Source organism: Gracilinanus agilis, chromosome 2, assembly GCF_016433145.1.
Source record: "Gracilinanus agilis isolate LMUSP501 chromosome 2, AgileGrace, whole genome shotgun sequence".
In the NCBI taxonomy this organism is placed as follows: Eukaryota; Metazoa; Chordata; class Mammalia; order Didelphimorphia; family Didelphidae; genus Gracilinanus; species Gracilinanus agilis.
This window is the reverse complement of record NC_058131.1, coordinates 402,073,733-402,095,370: the sequence shown is the minus strand read 5'-3', so window position 1 is coordinate 402,095,370 and position 21,638 is coordinate 402,073,733. Positions and strand designations below refer to the sequence as shown.

The 21,638-nt window shown below is 38.9% G+C and overlaps 1 protein-coding gene across 1 annotated transcript in view; it reads left to right on the top strand.

Moving 5' to 3' along the window:
* Window positions 1-691: 691 nt before the first annotated feature.
* The window catches only part of PCDHAC1 (protocadherin alpha subfamily C, 1), a 113,139-nt gene continuing 92,192 nt past the window's right edge, over window positions 692-21,638 (top strand). Inside the window, exons 1-2 of the mRNA XM_044664527.1 lie at window positions 692-3,130; window positions 8,307-8,309. Coding sequence (XP_044520462.1) covers window positions 692-3,130; window positions 8,307-8,309 — 2,442 coding nt within the window. The remainder of the gene's footprint in view (window positions 3,131-8,306; window positions 8,310-21,638) is intronic.

The window sequence follows — 21,638 nt, the reverse complement described above, 5'->3', positions numbered from 1 at the left end:
TGTGCTGGGTACTTTAACAATGCCTTTACACCTTTCAAGCTCTTCTTCCAACAACGCTGTGAGGTAATAAGCAAGTATTGTTTTATCTCCATTACACTAACAGGGAAGCTGAGATTCAGTGCGTGAACACCTGTGTGTGGTTGCATAAGTAGTTCTTGTCAGAGCCAGCATCAAAATTCACTGTCTTCTAAAGCCATACCACCACACTAAGCTTCTTCTGGGAGAAAAAAAAAAATAGACAACAGGAGAGGTCCGTTGCTGTTCCCTTACCGGGACGGGCACAACACACATCGCCTTCGCAGTGTTTGTTACTTTTCCCAGAGCAGTATTTCTTTCTTAAGGAGATTTTCTTAGAGGTTGGACCTGAGTCTTCAGCTAGGGTTCTGTCCAACCTTTTCCTTTTCTGTGCGTCTGCCCTTGAGATCCCTAGGCGGCGCTGCTTCCCTCCTGCCTTGTCTGGCTCCCTTTTCCCAGACGGCAGCTGAGCCACACTTAGGGTTTGCTCTGAGCCGGCTAACTCAGTGTTCATTCTCCAGCCCGGAGAAGAAAGACAAACCTCAGCCCATTTCCTACATTTTCGGCGACTGTAGTGCAGTCTAGGGCAGTTTATTCGGTGCCGGGTGAGCTCAACTAGAGCCCCGGAGAATGGTCCCGGGTAGCTGCGCTCCAAGGAATGTGCCAGAGAGGAAGGATGTTGGGCTGGATAGTGATTCTGTGCTTGTGGACCAGCTCCTGCGCTGCCGAACATCTGGAGTACTCGGAGTTTGAGGAGACGGAGCATGGCAAGATTGTGGGGAACGTTGCCACCGACTTAGGGCTGGCAGCCGGCACGCTCATTTTCCGGAAATTTCGCCTTCTTTCCAGCAACGGTGAGCCCTACTTTGGGGTGGAGCTGGGCAGCGGCAGCTTGTTTGTCCGGGAGCCGGCCGATCGCGAGCGGATCTGCGGAGCCAAGCCTACCTGCATTCTCAACTATGAGCTAGTGCTCAAAGACCCACTGGAGCTTCACCGGATGAGTGTCCACATTCTGGACCTTAATGACAACCCGCCTCGCTTCCCCGAAGGCGAGGTGCGGCTTTACTTAGCAGAGTTCCTGGTGCCGGGAGCCCGCTTCACACTTCCCAACGCCCAGGATGCAGATGAAGGAACCAACGGGTTACTGAGCTACTCGCTGAGTCCTAGCGAGCACTTCCAACTGGAGATGGGGACTCGTTCTGATGGCAGCGAGTATCCCGAGTTGGTGCTGGAGAAATCGTTGGATCGCGAGCAGTGCGCCACCCACAGGCTGGTGCTGACTGCTCGGGATGCGGGTCAGCCTAATCGTTCCGGGTCTGTCCAGGTCACAGTCACCGTTGTGGACACCAACGACAACGCACCTGTGTTTCAGCGCTCAGTTTACCGGGCCAGTGTTCCAGAGACAGCGCCCAACGGGACTGTGCTGATTCGAGTGCAAGCCTCGGACCCCGACGAGGGTCCCAACGGGGAGGTCCGGTACATCTTTAGCAATAGCACTCCAACAGAGCTGAGACACCAGTTTCGAGTGCACTCCCATAGCGGGGAGGTGAGTGTGGTGGCGCCACTTGGGCCAGCTGACAAATTGCTGGAGTTATTCATCGAGGCGCGAGACGAGGGAGCGTTCAGTTTAGCCAGCACTGCCAAGTTGCTGGTGGAAGTGATCGACGTGAACGACCACGCCCCAGAGGTGAGCATCACCTCACTCTCCAGTCCCGTGTCCGAGGACGCGCCTCCAGGCACTGCGATTGCCCTGTTGAGTGTCCAAGACGAAGATCGGGGTCCCAATGGAAGGGTAACCTGCAACATCCAAAGCAACGGCCCCTTCCAGCTACGCCCTTCCTTCGACAACTACTACAGCTTGTTAACTGATGGGCCTCTAGATCGGGAACAAATTAGTGAATACCAAGTCACGGTCGTAGCTTCCGACGGCGGCTCTCCCTCTCTAAGCACGCGCAGGACAGTGACGGTGCTCGTGGGGGATGTGAATGATCACGCGCCGAGCTTTCCTTTGCCGCAGCAGGAGTTCTTCGTGGCGGAAAACAATGGAGCTGGGGCCTCGCTGGGTCGCGTGTTCGCCCAGGACCCGGACCTGAACCAGAATGGCCTTGTGTCCTATCTGCTGCGGGATCTTCACTCAGACAGGCCGCTGGCCTCCAGTCTGGTAGAGGTGGAGCGGACAAGCGGAGCCATCACTGCCAAAACTTCCTTTGACTTCGAGCAGCTCAAGGGATTTCACTTCGTGGTGGAAGCCATGGACGGCGGCATTCCTGCCAGGAGCACAGAGGTGAAGGTCAGCGTGTTCGTCGTGGACAGAAATGACAATCTCCCAGCTATCCTGTATCCTCTGGTCAGAAATGGCTCGGTCCCAGTAGAAATTGTGCCTCGTCAGGCCAAAACGGGGTACTTGGTCACCAAAGTAGTAGCTGAGGATGCGGACAGTGGACCAAACGCTTGGCTTTCCTACCATGTCCTGCAAGCTTCGGACCTGAGCCTTTTTTCTGTCTCCCCTAACACAGGAGAGCTCCGGACCCGGCGCTCCATTCTGCCGACAGATGCAGTAAAACAGAAGTTGGTGATCGTGGTTCGGGACCACGGGGATCCTCCCCTCTCCTCCTCCATCACTTTGGGTGTACTGTTGATAGATTCTCCCCCACAGGTCATTCCTGACTTCAAGGACGGGTGGGAAACACGCGGGCAGCTTTCGACCCCTAATTTATATTTAGTGATAGCCCTTGCGTGCATTTCCTTTTTGTTTCTGGGGTGTTTAATCTTCTCCATTTGCATCAAGTGGAACCAGGGTCAATCTTGCCGCTCTCATAGCTGCTGCCCTGCGCACTGTTGTTCCCCAGAGTCATATCTATATCGAAAGAAGATGCCTCAGAACCCTGGCCTAACGTCTGCCACCATTGACGTCACTGCAGTGGGGAGGCTTTCTCAAACCTACCTCTACCAGGCTTCTCTGGGGCTTGGTTCCAGCAATAACAATTTATTGCTGCGTGGAGAATACAGTACAGCAGACCTAAGGAATCTTGTCAATGGGGTTGGATTGAATTTGCCAATATCCTGTATTCAGATTCGAAACAGAAAAGGGGAACATGCAAATGACAGAGCTATGGTAAGCCAGTGCTATATAAAAAAAAAGTGATTCCATTTTCTTGAGTTCTCTTGTCTGTCATTGAGACAGACAGATGGACTTAGATAATCTCCATTCCAGCTTTAAGATTTTGTCATTCTGAGAACCTAGTTATGGACAGATAAGAAGGCAGAGAGGATTCCCCATTTAACCTTTTCCCTTTTAATTAAATGTTTATTTTGTTTAAGCAGTAAAAGTCCTCCCTCTCCTTCCCACTTTCCTGTTCCCAACTGAAAATAAAAAGAGAGAGAAAACCACAAAAACCCTGTTACAAAATCAAGCAAAACAAATTTCCCTATTGTCCATGTCCACCAAAAAAGTTCTGATTAGCTCACTGAGTTCATTACCTGTCAGGTTCCCAATCTCTTAAAATTCAACTGCAGGTTGCTGTCCAATAACTAAGTTCTGAAATGTTCATAACAGAATTGAGGTACCAGTAACATTATTCAGTAGCTTTCACTTCAACAGATATTCACATACTACATAATTAGTTTTGTACTAGAACCTGAAGGAATGGAAAAGAAGTAGTCTTCTTGTGGACAGTGAGTTTAGCACCTGTAAATAGTTTCTTTTTTGTTTGGAGTCATGATTTATCCCTCCTGAGAATTCATGCATAGAATCTTCCTTCACTGATGCCTAAAAGCAATTCATCAACAAGAAATAGTTTTATTTGTTTTTCAAGTGAGTTTCTGAAGCAGTGAAATGTTGAGTTGCACACTATAATACAGCTAATATGATGCAGATAGTAGGAAGAACCCAATTCTTCCTGACTTCAAGGCAAATCTCCAGCTATGCTACTTCTCATCCAAAAAATATAGAAGAATATGAAACAAGAAACATGAAGTGGAATTTAATAAGGTGCTATAATGTATGATAAAGACAAATATATGTTCCATCAGATTGAGAAGAATCTAGATAAATGTCTGGAATTACCAGAGATATCTTCAAGAGAAGGTGAGAATTTGAGGTGAATATTAACAAAATCATAGAGACATTTTCCAAGAATTTTTTCATGTAAGTCGTTAGAAAAAAAAATGAATGAGGATGAGGGGCAGCTAGGTAGTACAGTGGAGAGAACACCAGGCTTGGAGTCTGGAGGACTTGGGTTAAAATCTGGCCTCAGACACTTCCTAGCTATGTGACCCTGGGCAAATAATTTAATTACAATTACCTACCCCTTACCCTTCAGTCTTAGAGTTGTTACTAAGGCATACAGTGAGGGACTGAAAAAATAAATGAGGATGATGTGCAAAGCAAAATACAATTTGATGATTTCTGAAGAGATTTCTTGATCTAACTATGAACTTAAATGAGATATAAAGATCATTTAAAAAGTCAAATGGTATCTAGTGTATTATAGGAAGAATTGAAAAAGGAAATTTTGAGTGGAAATGTTTTAGTAGTTTAAAATCTTTCCAATAATTAGTCAAAATAATAACATTTCCTGAAAAATGGTGAAAGATGAACAAATGTTTTATCTTATCATTTTCATGAATTTTGACTTGGTAAAACAGACTTCCTTGAATTGCATGCCAAAGCATATAGGATGATCTAGTCCAACTTTCTTAGTTTTAGTAATGAGAAAATGGAGAGGACCATGACTTGCTCAACCTCACATCAGTAGTGAGAGATGTGAGATTTGAACCCAGGCCCTTTGATTTCAAATCCAGCACATTTTCCACTACATTCTGTCTCCTACATTATACTTAGTGATTCTAAAGTATTTCTGATGTGTTCGTACTATTTATTAGAGCCATTAAATTCTTATATTTATAGAAAGATTCCAACAATAAGGATCTAGTCATTTAAAAATTTGTCATTCTTTATGAGGGAGAAAAAGTAAGAGATTGATATAAATGAGAATGATTTTGTTAGTGCCCTTTCATTCAAAGCCTATTAAAATAGGATTCAGTTACTTGGAATTAGTTTTTAATTACTTCATAAGTCAAATATTTAATAACAAAAAATTGAAACAGCTAACTTTGAACTCAGTGAGAATTAAACTGGACACATGTCCCTTGGCACTTAGCTACATATGCAGAGAGGAATAACTGAAAACACTGTTATAGAAATTCTGATGTTCTATTCCCTGTTCTCATTGCAGTGACAATAAGGTATAAATCTAGGCGTCAGAGAAAATCAAGTAGGAGATGAAGGAAATTTTTTTCTTTCTCTGCAGCTTTGAAGGTTACATTATTATTTTCCCCTTAAAGTAAAAAATTCAATTGAACTGAAAGTTGATCTCTAAGTGTTGAATGAAACTTGCAAGATGATTTAGGATCTTTTAAACTACTAAAAGCACTGTTCATGTGAGCCAGAACTTGGAATATTATATCACTAATCTCATTTAACTTAAGGAAAAATGATTCAATTTGAGTCTAGCTTCTGCACAATACTCAATCTTCAAAGGTATGAAAAATGCTATAAGGCTAGTGAATTATTATGTAAAATTTGTGAAAAATGTCATTAAAACCTAAGTCAATTTTGAAGAAGAAAAATTGACCAGTTATAATGGTAAAGTGTCAGGTACAGAATAACCAGATGTCATTCACCCTTTTTTTTGCCAGAGAAATTTGTCATATATGTGTTTCACTTAGTTAACTAAGACATATTAAAGGGAGTTGAGGAAAGGCATGGGGATTAAGAAAAGGATGATTTCAGAAACATTTTTCCTAGCCTGATATAAAATATGAGAAGATGACAATGAGTATAGAAACTGAAGGGAGAGTTAAATATTTCATGAAAAAATTTTATGTCCTAGATTGGGACCATAAGAATTTTTCTTTTATTCCTTTGCTAACAGTTACATTTGACTACCCAGGTATAGCCATCTCATTTTAGAGATGAGTGCTAAGACAGCTTACTATCTTTGGGACTCTGGGCAAGTCACAACTTCTTTCAGCCTCAGTTTCCTCTGAAGTAAAATAGGGATCATAGTAGCACCTATCTCACAGGATTATTAAGATCAAATGAGATAATATATGTAAAGGGAGAACCTAGTACATCGTGTTTAATAAATGTGTATTCCTCTTCCCTTCACCTAAGACAAGTTAAAGATAATGTTATTCATATATATGAAGTATCACCCTTTTAACAGATGATTGAGAAATCTGTTTCATCATTCAGGAGAGGATGTATTAGTATAGAGAAAAGAATGCTGGACCTAAAATCAAGGTAGACCTGGGTTTGGATGTTAGTTTTGACATTTATTAATTTTGTGACCTTGGGTAAATTAATCATTTTTTTCTGACACTCAGTTTCTCATCTACAAAGTGAGGATGACATTTCTACTGCCTGTCTTTTAAGAGTGTTGTGAGAAAAGTACTTTTAAAAATACAAAACACCATTTAAATGAGGGAGGTTTTTTTTTTTGGTTATAATGTATGACATGTCTGTTACTAATTTGCACAGAGTGGATATTTTTGGGTCTCAGGAAAAATTGGAGCTATGACTAAAATAAGCTCTCGAAAGCTTGCATATTTATGAAACTTGCATGGTCCTTATTTATTTTCTTCAGTAGAATTAGGGGCTGATCTCATCTTTCTTTTCTGGTTCATTCAAAGATGACATATGTCACAACTCATGTATAAAATATAGTGTGTTGGTTAGATCTTAGAAAAGATAATTTAACTTTTAGGGGAAGCATGGAATTAAAGATAGGAAGATTGTTTCTTTCTGGAAGAATTAGCCCCACTTTGGGCACATGCTAACTACATGGCACTGTATAAGTTATTTAACTTCTTTTACTACTCTGGGCAACTCTATATGATGATATTTCTAGGACAGGAGCAGATCTGTTTTGAAAGGGGAGTTTATTTTCCAACAATTCTATCCACAAGTGAAATAATAGGAATATACCAAAAATTACCACTTTAATGCCTTTTTTCTACATCAGATGACAGACACATCTAAAAATGGAAAAAATCCAGTGATGGATAGTTAGCATTATGTAGACAAAAACTTAAGATAATTATCTATATTTTAACATTTTATATTTTATTGACATATTTATTTAAAGCCATTTTAGTGGCTTGGGCTTCCACAGAAAAAGAATTTATTACCTAATAGTCAAACTACTGGTGTTGAGCCTTTATGTGACTAGAAAGAGCCAACTTTGGGTAGAATTCTCTTGTACCATCAGGAAAGCTTTTCTAGCTTGGTAAAACCTGCCAGGATTTTGAATTTCCATGATAACTTTCATGCCATGATAAAACAATAGAGTATGAATTTATGAATTCCTGGAGGATGATAAATGGAAGACCATGGATAAGAATCACATGGGATGAGAGGTTGTTGGGATGATTCTAATATGTACTGATGGAGGGACTCCTCAAATTGGTGTAGTCATGGAGTGCTGAAGTGTTGAAGTTTTGGTGTTATGTATGCTCAGGCAGAGTAGCATGTTATTTTTCTACATTGTAGGCTGTGGCAACCAGAGAGTTCCAGAAATAAATGCAGGATCTTTTGTCCAGATGCATTACAAACAGGGTTTCATGTAAAATTGAACATATCAGAATGTTTTTACTTCTCTCTGGAAGTTTGTGTCTTAAAGTCTTTATGCAGTTATACCAAGTGCTTAGATTTCCATCTTGTGCTCACTCTGTGAAATCATATAGATCATTTCATCTTGGATTACAGAGTACATATATAACATATGTGTATATGTACACATATCTAGGCTATATTTACATGTTATGGCTCATCAGTCTAATTGCTTTAGTAAGCAGAATTGACAGAATTATTTACACATGGCAAATGAATTGAAGTTGATTATGTATGCTATTGACTTCCTGTTTCTTATACTTTTCCTCTCATGTTTAAGTTCTTGTTGGACCCTATTTACTGTTCTTTCCAATTATGGTATCTTTGTAATGGTAAGTTTCTATCATATATTTAAATATTGGTTATTTTCAATCATATTTCAGGCATTATATAGGATCATAGAAATCAGGGCAAGATGTAATAGTCTACTTTAACCCTCATTTTTTAAGATAAAAAACTGAGGCTAAGAGAAATTAAACCATTTGCCAGCAATCTCAAATATGCTAAACTGCAGAGTCAGGGACCCAATCTACCTTCATATTCAACAACCTTTCCTCTAAACTATGTGACCTTCTTATTATACCATTCTTATATCAAAACTGTATATAACACTCAGCCTGTGAAATAGTATCTTCATAAAAATTTAAATATAAAAATTAAAACTTAAAGACACCATAATACTAGGAAGCTAGTAGCTAAGTTGTGCAATGGATAGAGTCTTGAACCTGGGGTAAGAAATTCCTGAGTTCAAATCTATTGTCAGATACTTGCTAGCTATGTGACTCTAGGCAAGTCACTTAACCACTCTATACCTCAATTTACTCATCTGTAAAATACGGATAATAATAATACCTACTTCCCAGGGTTCTTGTGAAAATCAAATGAGATAATATTTGTGAAGTGCTTTGCAAACCTTAAAGTGGTATATAAATGCTTTAAGTGTATATCCTGGAATTCGAACTCAGTTGGGTTCCAACTACTCTCAAAATGTACCTTGGTAGAATATGTTCGAAGTTTGGAGTGTTTTATCTTTAACAAAACTTATTTTCTTCAAGTAAATTATGGGAACATATTTTCACTTGTTTTTCCAGATCTTGCCTCAAAGCATTTCAAATATGAAATCACATCTACAATATGTAGAATTTTATTACTTCAATGCTCAGCATTCAGTACCAGTTGGGTGCTGAAAGCTGATTTAAGGAAACAGCATCATATGTATAAAACCCAGAAAGAAATCAACAACAATAAAGAACATAGTACTCGTTATAGAACAGTCAGCCAAGAAGGAAAAAACATTTGATGCAGACCTAGAGTGCATTAGGCAGCAAAGAGCAATGCCAGAGAAAGATGTGAGTGGAAAGTTATCGACAAAGTGCTTGATAACATTAAGAACATATTGATTTTTTGGCTTCAGCATTTCAAGTCAAAGAAAACAATAAAATTCCAGAGACTAAATACACTTAGCTTCTGTGGAATGAGGATGGAGGAATCTACTAAAAGGTTTTCATGTTCCATAAATGCAGATAGTCAGAGAGTCAAAAGTATGAATGGTCAGCAGCACATCAAATAAGTATAGGTTATAACAATCAATCAACAAATATTTAGTAAGGTCTTCCTAAATGCTAGTCTCTAAGCTAAGTGCTTAGAAAAAGCAAAAATGTCCCTTCCCACAAAAGGCTTATATTCTAATGAGGGAGACTACACATACATGAATAGGTATGTACAAGACACATACAGATTAGATACATCCTAGCATTCAGATAGAAATATGATGAGAAGAGGGAACCTTATTAGAAAGGTCACTCGCCAAAGTCAGGTGAAATCAGGGGCTACTTTTAATTCCTATCCTTCATGTGAAAAAAAAAACCAACAACTTGAGGTTATAGTACATATGGAGATGGCAATTATAATTTCTATTGCTCTCAAGAGAAATGCAGACTTTAGCAGTACATTAGAAATGGATTTGAGATTTAAAGATCTGGTGACTCAAAACTCTTTTACTTACTAGCTTTATGACTTTAGATAAGTCACTTAATATTTGAAGTTTGATTTTCTTCATTTGCAAAATGAAGAAATAATATTTGTACCATCTTTCTTAGAGTTGTGATGAGGAAAGTTGTTCGAGTTATTATGTGTAGTACAGAGAGAGGGGGGTCATAGCAGTTTTTACAGGCTTTGGCTGAGTTCTGAAGTCAGTTAGGAGTTTAGAATCTTGAAGAAAGTTTCAGTTGGATCTGGGACTTCGTGGAGAGAGCCAGGGCCAGACGAGCTGCTTCTTCTCCTTTCTAAAGATTGAAAATTTAGCCTAGCTTTGGAGTATTTATTTGAGATTTGTTAATTTAGATAAACCCTTTGAATCTCCATACCCTACCTCCTTTCCCTACCTTCCTTCCCTAACCTAATGTCTGTGAGGAGTGAATAAGGAGAGTGAATCAGAAAGTAGTTTCAAATTTGTGAGGGTTCAGCTATACTCTTGCAGTACTTTATCTAGAGAGGTTAGGTAGTTATCATCATATTCTCTTTTGATTTCAAGATCACCTTGAGAGTTGAGTCAGGACAGGACCTTGCTCAAACCCCATCTCTGCCTCCCTTCCCCCACCTGAGGTTTCTTTAAACAACTGTTAGGGTTTCCTTTAATCCCCTTCACCTGACAATTTAACCTGAGAAGACAATATTTTTGTCTTTTGTGTTTTAAACAGACCTGTTAGTTACTTTGCCAGTTAATTAGTAAGAAAGGGAAGAAGAGGAATAGAACCAACATACTCTGGGCTTGAAGGGAAGCCAGGGTATCCATCTTGAAGGAAGGTGTAACTTTAAAACAAGTCCCTTCCTGTGAAATCAACTAAAGCCTGTAGTTAATTTCAATCAGTCTTTTCCTTCAGTTTGTCTTTAGTGTAAGTTCTAGTCTACAAGCCCTGCTGCTCTTTGCCTGTTTAAATTAATTCCTCCTCTCCCTGAAGATCTTTGTTACCTTCAGTGTTATACTCCCTGACTTCAGCCTCATATTATATCCTGAATTTCACCATTACATCCTACCTGCAACTCATATTATCTACCTAACAAGTCCCTGACAACCTCCCTTCCAAAATCCCCTTTACCCAAACACCTTTCCCAAATTCTCCTATTACATATATGACATATAAATCAATATTATTTGTCATACACATATGTTATCATCCTTGGATTTTCTTTCCTAAAAATAGATTTTTATTAATAGCTTAGTTTTTCACATTCCCCATGTTTTGTCCTATAACCCTTTCTTCCTTCCCTCCCATCCACTCCCAGGAAGCTATTCCTTATTTTAAAAAAAACATTTTTTAAAATGAGGAAGATAAGAAAAAAATAAGTGACAACTAACATTAAAAAATCTAATGTCGGGGGCAGCTGGGTAGCTCAGTGGAGTGAGAGTCAGGCCTAGAGATGGGAGGTCCTAGGTTCAAACCCGGCCTCAGCCACTTCCCAGTTGTGTGACCCTGGGCAAGTCACTTGACCCCCATTGCCCACCCTTACCAATCTTCCACCTATGAGACAATACACCGAAATACAAGGGTTTAAAAAAAAAATCTAATGTCATATGCAATGTTGCACACCCATGGATGCCCACTACTTCATCAGATGCATAGAAGGAGGTGTCTTCTCCTTTCACTTTTTGAGGGAAGATTGGTCTTCATAATATCACAACATTCAGTTTCAGGTTTTTATGGTTGTTTTTTTTTTCTCTTCATTTATTGTTGCTGTTATCAAGTATATTGCTTTTCTTTACTTTCTGCACTTTTCATCAGTTTGTATGTACAGTATTTCTTTGTTTCAATGATATCCTTGGGGTATGTGGAACCTCTGGATCAAAGATTATGGATATTTTAGTCACTTTATTTGCATAATTATAAGTTGCTTTCCAGAATGGTTGTAACAATTCAAAGTTTCACCAAGAGTAACTTAGTGTGTATGGCTTTCTATAGTCCTAACTACCACTGACTATGCTTATCTTTTGTAATCCTTGCCAATTTGGGAATGAGGTGAAATATCAAGGTTATTTTTATTTGCATTTATTTTATAATTGATGTTTTCAAGTATTTTTTCATATGACTTTTGATACTTTGCCCTTACTATCTGTCTTAGAATCTATACTAATTACTGGGTCCAAGGCAGAAGAGTGGTAAGGGCTAAGTAATTGGGATTGAATGACTTGCCCAGGGTCACAAAGCTAAGAAGTGTCTGAGGTTAGATTTGAACACAGGACATCCTATCTCCAGGTCTGGCTTTCTTTCCACTGAGCCACTTAGTTTCCCTGCTTTGCACTTCTTTGAGAATAATGACTTTTAATCTTTCATAGTTCTGTTACCTGTGTATTATATATCTTGAATATCAAACATATTATTTTCATTTTCAAACATGTCTGCTCTCTCAAAAGATCTATGGTAGGGGGCAGCTGGGTAGCTCAGTGGAGTGAGAGTCAGGCCTAGAGACAGGAGGTCCTAGGTTCAAACCCGAACTCAGCCACTTCCCAGCTGTGTGACCGTGGGCACTTGACCCCCATTGCCCACCCTTACCACTCTTCCACCTATGAGACAATACACCGAAGTACAAGGGTTTAAAAAAAAAAAAGATCTATGGTATCAGAAAATTAAAATCACTTTTAAAATCTATCATTTTAAGAGTATTAAAACATTTAGAATATTTTCTCCTTTCAACTTATTATAGGCACTACCACATTTTCTTCTGAGGTGTAGATGAGGAAACATCTCTTCCTTTTTCCCTCCTGATTCTTCATTAAACATAGAAATACTTATTTACTGCCTATGGCTATAATCCATATGACACAACTTCAGTTAGCTGAGAGAGCCATAAAATGTGGTTCTTGAATTAAGTTGAATTATAGTTTTAGATTTGTTATTTGTAATCAATTTGTAAAGTAAATATATAAGATCTTATTTGAAGTTAACTGAAGAGATTGGATGCCATATGCAGCAATATGTCATAAGTCAATTGATACAAAGAATTACTGAAAAGGTTGGATATTATGTTGACAAGCAAAAACCTAGTTTGTTGACTGAATTAATTACTTTTCTAATAGTTGTTCTGGTGTAGACACAGCAAGAGTGAGCCACCAGGGCTAGCCTTATGTACCTATATAACACCCACCATATCCACTCAGTTTGAAATATGTCCCCCATATGGCCAGAAATTCATTTCATTTTTAATACTGAACATATTTCTGAGAGAATTAAAAAGTCGACAGGCATACTTGAAGTTTAATTAATTGAATCAAATTACTTCCCCCTTACACCTTCTTAAGAACAGCACACCTGTTTTGATGTAGGAAAAGGGCAGGTAATTTTGAAGCACTACTCTGGAGAGTCAATCTGGATGGCAGTGGAGAGTTTAGGGCAACTCAGGAACATGAGGACCTGAGGCAACTAGGTAGCTCAGGGTATGGAACTCCTGGGTTTAAATTTGGTCCCTGACATTTCCTAGCTGTGTGACCCTGGACAAATCACTTAACTTCAATTGCCTAGCTCTTACCCATTTTCTGCCTTGGAACTAATCCTTCATATCAAATCTAAGGGAGAAGAGAAGGGGGTTTAAAAAAAAAAGAACACGAGGTTATAGTGTACTTAGGAGTACAGTTAGACCAGCAGATGAGAAGAGACAGAAACAGGATGCCAAACATAAAAATGAAGTATTTTGTAATTTCTTAAGGTCAAGCCTGATCAACCTATTATGAAGTGAAGCATCATTTTAGATTTTGCAAAGTTGAATTAATTATGTGGTCTCTGACTTTACATGAAAATAGAATAAGTTATAGGAAAATATAATTATTGAAATAACATAACAATTAGGACTTATTTATAATTTTGGATATTGATAGATACCTAATAAAGTTCCCATACTCACATGAGCCTTTCTTCATACTACAAGGAAATAGTTAAAACATTTTTCTTTAATGGAGATATAATATAGCTATGCACCTCCTGTGTATCTTGGCAAAATCTTCCTATTTTAGAATTAAAAGTTTTCAATTGGGTTGGATTGTAAAAATTTAGTAAAATGTATTTTTTAATGTTTTGGGGGAATTTTCTATCCCCTTACCTATGAAACATACAAAAACTATTATGTGGGTAGTTGTTCAATTATGTCTGACTCTTTATTGACCCCCATTTGGGGTTTTCTTGGCAAAGATACTCCAGTGGTTTGCCATTTCCTTCTCCAACTAACTCATTTTACTCATGAGGAAACTTAGACAAACAAGGTTCAATGACTTGTCCAAGGTCACACAGATATTCAGTGTCTGAGGCCAGATTTTAATTTAGGAAGATGAGACTTCCTGACTTCAGGGTGTACCACTTAGCTGATAAAATGTGAGTAGAGGATTCCAAAATTTTAATTTTTACTGACTGAAAGAAAAAAATTCTGAAGTCAATCAAAGAAATAAGAAAAATAATACTAGTGTTAGAAAAGTATACTTTTACTTGAAATAGATAATTGATGTAGAAAACAGGATTTTAGTGCTTAAATAACTTAAAAAAAACCTTTATCTTCTGTCTTAGAATCAATACTGGGTATTGATTCCCAGGCAGAAAAATGGTAATGGCTAAGCAACGGGAGTTAAGTGACTTGCTTAGGCTCATACATCTAGGAAGTATCTGAGGCCAGATTTATGCTTAAACAACTTTTAATAAGACTCAGCCTCCCCATATTCTGTCTGGAAATGCAGAACCAGATCCCTTGATTGACTGGAATAGAAAGCTTTGACCTACATTGTTTTAAAGCCTCATCTGGTTTGCCCCTTCTTAGACAACATCCTCCCTCCCAGAGACTCATCATATTAATGTGAAACCCAATGCAGACACTCTATCGGGACAGCCTACAGCAGCTTGGACCTCCCAAGGTCTGCCAGCCTCGGCCTTCCTAGTGGCTTAGATTATCTATGTACCAGGCACAAACCATCTAGATTACAATCTGGTACTATAGGTATAACCAGTTTAGATTACTTTAAAAATTTCCTCAATTTTCCATTCCATTTTGCACCAGCTTAAACTGATTTTGTTTATTCTTTGCTAAAATAATAATACACTTGGCTAACAATTTCCTTGATTGCTGTGGGAAATTTCAGTATTTTCCTGTTTTATAACAGAACACAATAGTAGTATTCCATGTTTACTGTTAAATGATAATTTCTTTGATCTCTCTCAATATGAGGTTGAACAGTGATTATTCCACTCTTCTGCCACCTAACACCTTGGCAAGGTGTGTATTTTCAAGGCGAAATGCCAGGGACTTTTTTCTGTGCTCCTAATTCTCTTTGAGTTGAGCAAATCTATTGACACTGATGTGCTGATTTGAGGAGACTGGGCACATTTCCCTGTTGTGAAATGAGACACAAGTTCCCAAGTATCTATTCCAGAATAAACCTCCTGGGAACCTTGGTTCTGGGAACATCTTTTTGAGTGATCCCAGCTGCAGATAGGAGACTGATATTCTGTCTGGAGATTTAGTTGATAATCAACAAGTATGTCCTTTGTTTATGCTTACTCTGTCCCAGAAGTAATTAGGACTCCACTTTGGTATAAAAGGAGTCATAACAGTTTGTTTTACTTATTTTTGGGCAAAAACATATCCATCTCTGCCGAGGTGAGTAAGGTGAATACTCCCTTCTATATGCAAGATCTGCATGCATCGTAGTGTGGTACTGTGGTCCTCTTAGTGCAAAAATAGCACAATATACCTTGTACTAAAGTACTATTGGTTTCAATTTATTAAGCAAGAACTACAAGTATCCATAATCCTGATCAAGATGAAGTGTTGCTGTCTTTGGCCCCTGGTGCATGCTTGTTTGAGTTCCCCAGGAGATATGATGTCTTCGGGGTCCATATAGTTACAAACCAACATAAAGAAAGAATATTTAGATGGAGGCACTGCAGACTGGTCATTCTTTCTCTGCCTTTTTGTTCCTTCTTGGATGCTTTCTTTGATACTTAGTCTCTACATTCTGCTCTGAACTTGTATGCATTTTATTTTGTAGATAAGTGTCATGGAATCTTGCTTCCAAAACTGTTCATGGTATTATTTTAGTATCTTTTGGCCTTGCCATAGGTCATAGCTTTGCTTTTAGGATGGTCCTTTGACTTAAAGCCTATGTCTACATGGTTTTGGCAAAATTTCTCATCTTATAATAATGGAACCCTTTCAGGAATATGTCAGGAATGTTGCCAAGCAAGTGAAAGCTTTATAGATGTATTTCAGCTAATGGCAAACACATATTTCATTTACTGAGGAAGACTAGAATTGGAAGGGAAGAATTTTCCAAATGGAAATTTTTCCATTGTAGTTGTATTAGACAGAGAAAAGCTTTTTTAAATTTCAAGGTAGAGTATAATACAATTCAAGTGAGGGTTCAGCAATATCTACCAAACTTCCATGCTTTAGATCCAATAAAACAGTTGACTTTGAGATCTTAATGAGCTAACCTTAATCAGTTACCCCAACACAAGATCATTAGTTATCATCATTTAAGAATGAACACTCCTTAAACTCTTTTTTCTGACCATATATGCAATTGTTTGGGGGAATACCCTATTCAATTTTATTAAATACAATGAGTTCTCTCTATATGTACACCCACACATATAGAACAAAACATTTAATATATATTATATGTGAAGGGGATGGTGATTACATATACATATATGGATATGGATATGGATATATATGTATGTGTGTATATATATGTATATATATATATATATATTCTGAATATTCAATCTACTAAACTGGGGCATTTCTCAAAGCTGAACCTGTGTCCTATCCACTTCCTATTGGAAGTGATCCTTGATTTACCCCAATTCTACACTTACAGATTCCCCCATTTTTGTCTTATATTCCCTCCCTTTCCCTTCCCAATTTTCCTAGCCCACCTTAGCAAAGTATAGGAAGGATAACATTAATATAGGATAAGATAAATGTAGGGTTTTTTTATTTTCTGGGGAGGGAGGAATTAAAAATATAAAGGGAATAGATAAATAGATTAGATGAAACATATGTGGACCATACGGTGGATGGTCCACAAGACAAAAATGGGGGAATCTGTAAGTGTGGAATTGGGGTAAATCAAGGATGACTAAGCAGTCATCTTCGAAGGGACTGAAAACCGACCCCATGGAACTCTGGGAGAATTCCCTTTTGGAAGGGCCAGTGAAGGAGGGAGTTTGGTGAAAACTTTGAAGATTTTAAATTGCCAAAGCCTCCTGAGAGGACATTCAAGTCTGAGGTGGGTTTGGGGTGGATGGTTGTAGGTGGCTGGGAGGTTCGGGACAGGAATTTAGCTCTTCCAAACCCAAAATTCAGGGGTAATCTGGAGATTTCAACAGCAAAACCTTTCTACTGTCTTCATTGCCAATGAAGAAGAAACCAAAAGAGTTGTGCTCCATAAATGGAGTTAGTGCCTGGACTACGGAGCGATCAGGCATTTGGGGGACCCTTCTTTGATCTCTCTTGTACTCCTTCCTTGCAGTTATTCCCCTGTTTGTTAGATAGTGTTAAGGATAGGATATTGTTTGGAGAGGGAAAAGGAGTTTCTGAGTCAAAGCTACAGAAGAAACCAGAACTGCTCTCTTGTTGTGGGGTTCATAGTTGATAGAGAAGTTATCCCTGTACCTTCCTTCCTCAAAAATCCTCAAACATCCCTTACCCTGTTATCCTGAATTCCCTCATCCTTATAATAAATCTTTATTAGTTTATTAGTGATAATTTGGGGCTGTTACTTGGAGGGGAGGAAGACTGATCTTGCGGCTGAGGGCAAGAAGAATACCAAACACCATCTTTAAGGGCAAAGCTACTAAAACTTAGGAGTAGGAAGGCTTGTCTCCATAGTGCTGGCTCTGAGGGTGGGATCTAACCCATTAGGGTCACAATTGATCCCCAACACCTTCCTTCAACATCCCCATTATAGCTTTGCTATAGTTTGGGAACCTTTTTGAGTTTATTCCCTCATAGGTCTTCCCTGGAGTGTGGGTGAGTGAATAGCTGATCAGGCCCATTGAAAGCTAATAAAGGGGGGGAGTCTAGATACCCACCAATTTACCATCAATACTCACCCCTACACACTATGACATGTGTACTCTAACAGGGACACAGCTTATGTAGCATGTATAGAGATAAGTCTGTGCCCTGGGCCACTTCTGAAGATGCGTGCTCTCTGGCTCATTACTGAGGACTGAAGGGGCTTCACTAAAGAGAATTATCCACTGATCCTGGAAAAGCTGCCCATTCAGTAGTTTTTTTCTTTAAATTCTTGTCTGCTTGTTGAATCATACTAAGTTCTAAGATAAGATACTAAGACACTAAGTATTGTTAAGTATGATTCTAAGACAAGAGTGGTAAGAGCTAGACAATTGAGATTAAGTGACTTGCCCAGGGTCACACAGTTAAGATATATCTGAGGCCAGATTTGAAGCTAGATCTTGCAGACTCCAGGCATGGTCCCCCATTCAGTAATTTTTTACAGGAGGCCCTCCAACCTTTTCACTCTCTTCCTTTCTGTTGTTAATCACATTGAGACATTCAACCCTTTCTCAGACTTCCTTGGCACATAGTATCAAGAGCCTGTGCTTGTCTAGGTGAGAGTCCTTTAAGTACCTCATCTGCTTGATTCTGAGCTAGAGTTCTGTGGTCTTGGCAGCAATCTCATGAATTAGTGAGATCAGAATCCCTGGGTTTAAGTGTTTTTATTTTCAGAAGGAGATGATCTCTATATCAATTTCTTGAGGGGAAAATGACCATTGCTAGAGAGTATACTATAGATAAAAGAATAAAGAAAGCCCAAGATATACCCTGACTTTCCAGAAGACTGTATCCTAAATCGTTATTTGGACAATGTTGACTTGTGGAAAGCAAAATACTTGTTTATCAGTATGACAAAGTGTTTCACATTTTAGTGTTTTAACTACTTCCCCAAAAGGCATAGTAGTTTCAATGACTACATATTTTAAATAATTGTCAATGTGAGTTTATTAGTTTTAGTATTATAAGCATTTTTGTGTGTGTGTGGTGGAAGAAGTAAATATCTATCTTACATCTGCTATCTAAAACTGTGTAAATGAATGACTTTCTAGAAGGGGTCATGTTAATCCCTTTTAGGCAGATCCTAAACAGGAGCCATCACAGAGCTTTGTTTTAAAGATTTTTCCTAGAGGTCTATGAAAATTGGAGCTCTAATGAGCCAGAAAGTGTGAGAAAAACTGAGTGTTTTCTCTTTGCAATCAGGCTTTTTACCAGGATTGAATCCAGTCTATAGCTATTCAGACCTGGAATTGCTTGGTGAGAAATGAGACCATACACTGGGCCATAGTTTCCACATATATTCTGATTGAACCATATTCTCTTAGTGCCTTAATAACTTCCTGGTATTAAGCTGAATAAGGGAAATAATAAGTCTGATTGTCTGACTCTAATTCTACAAACTAAGTGAACGTTATGTAGGTTATTGATATATTAAGGATCAAGACTGACTCAAACCAGTCTGGTGTTTCAGGCTTGATAATGGAATGAAATGAGAAACCTTTAGATAGTGTAACATTTAACAAAGGATGTTTACTTACTATTGCATGGAAAAATCTATTCAGCAATATATAACATTGTTCTAGTCAGTGATTTATGTTTTAGAATTGATACTACATATCTATTGCAAGGCAGAAGAAAGATAACAGCTAGGCAACTGGGTTTAAGTGATTTGCCCAGGGTCATATAGCTAGGAAGTATGTGAGGTCACATTTGAACCCAGGACCTGCTCTCTCCAGGCCTGGCCCTCTATCCACAGAGCCACCTAGCTGCCCCTCTAGCTAGCATTTATTGTTTACTATGTACCAAGCAGTAAGCTAAGCCAGAGGCCCAAAGAAAGGAAAAAATAAAAATAGTCCTTCATCTCAAGGAGTTCACTGTCTAATGGGGGATATAACATGCAAATAGCTGTGTACAAACAAGATGTATACAGGATAAATTAGAGATAATCTTAGAGGGAAGGCACTTAAGATGAAGAGGGGCCAGAAAAAGGCTTCTTGTGGAGTGAAGGACTGTAGCTAAGACTCAAAATAAGCCAGGGAAGCTAGTTGGGAAAAAAAAAAAAGGAGGAAGAGTATTCCAGGCATGAGAGACAGCCAGTGAAAAAGCTTGGAGTTAAGAAATGGAATATCTTATTTGAGGAACAGCAAGAATCAGAGTATGTGGAGAGGTATAAGGTGTAAGAAGACTGGAAATATTGGAAGGAATCAGGTTTTTAAGGATTTTCAAAGTCAACCAGAGGATTTTTATTTGATCTTGTAAGTGATAGGGAGCCATTGGAGTTGGTTGAGTTGGGAATTGTGGAATAGTCAGATCTACATTTTAGGTAGATCAATTTGACAGGTGAGAAGAGGGTGGATTGGAGTGGGGAGAGACTTGAGGCAGGGAGATTAAGCAGCAGGCTGTTGTAATAGTCTAGTCATGAAGTGGTAAGGATCCGGACTAGGGGCATTGCAATGCCAGAGGAGAGATAGGGCATATACAAGAGATGTTGTGAATGGAGAAATGACTAAATTTGACAGTTGTTTAGATATGGGGGGGGGGAGGTAGAGAAGGAATAGGAGTAGAGAGGAAAGATGACACCAAAGTTGTAAGCCTGTTTGGTTGGAAGGATGATGGTACTCTTGACAATATTAGGGAAATTAGGAAGAGAGGAGAATAGGAGAGAAAAGATAATATATTTGATTTTAGGCATGTTGAGTTTACGATGTCTATAGGACATTCTGTTTAAGATTCCTGTTTAGGCAACTGGAGATGTGAGACTGGTGATTGAAGGAGAGGTTGTGGTTGGGTAAGTAGATTTGATAGAGATGATCTAGATAGAGATAACAATTGAAATCATGGGAGCTAATTAGATAATCAAAGGAAACCATAGGGATTTAGAAGAGAAGAGGACCCAGGCTAGAGCCTTGGGTAATCTCCATAGTTAAAGGGTGTGCCATGGATGTAAACTCAGGAAAGGAGACAGAGGAATGGCCTGACAAATAGGAAAACTAGGAGACAACACTGTCAGAAAAACCTAGAAAGAAGTGTTGAATCCTAGTTAGCTAGATCTGAGAAGAAATTAGGCTAAGGACAAGAGGGTGATATACAGTGTCAAAGGTTGCAGAAAGATTAAGAATGAGGGATGATAAAAGGCTATTAGATTTGTCATTAAGAGATCATTAGTGACTTTGGAGAGAGCAGTTTCAGTTGAAAAATGAGGTTGGATACCAGATTGAAAAGAGATAAGGAGAAAGTGAGAGGAAAGGAAATGGGAGCATCCATCATAGATTCTCTAGTTTGGCCAGAAAAGGGAGGAATGATAGGATGAGAGCTAGCAGGCATGAAAGGAGGGATCAAGTAAAGTGTTTTGAGAATGAGGGAGATATGGGCATGTTGTAAGGAATAGACATGATGTGATTGAAAATTAATGAGAAAGGCTGGCAATTTGGAACTATGCCCAAAGGCATAAAAGACTGCCTGCCCTTTGATCCAGCCATACCATTGCTGGGTTTGTACCCCAAAGAGATCATAGATAAACAGACTTGTACGAAAATATTTATAGCTGCGCTTTTTGTAGTGGCAAAAAACTGGAAAATGAGGGGATGTCCTTCAATTGGGGAATGGCTGAACAAATTGTGGTATATGCGGGTGATGGAATACTATTGTGCTAAAAGGAATAATAAACTGGAGGAATTCCATGCAAATTGGAGAGACCTCCAGGAATTGATGCAGAGCGAAAGGAGCAGAGCCAGAAGAACATTGTACACAGAGACTGATATACTATGGTAAAATCAAATGTAATGGGCTCCTGTACCAGCAGCACTGCAATGACACAAGACAGCTCTGAGGGATTTATGGTAAAGATGCTACCCACATTCAGAGGAAGGACTGCAGGAGAGGAAACATA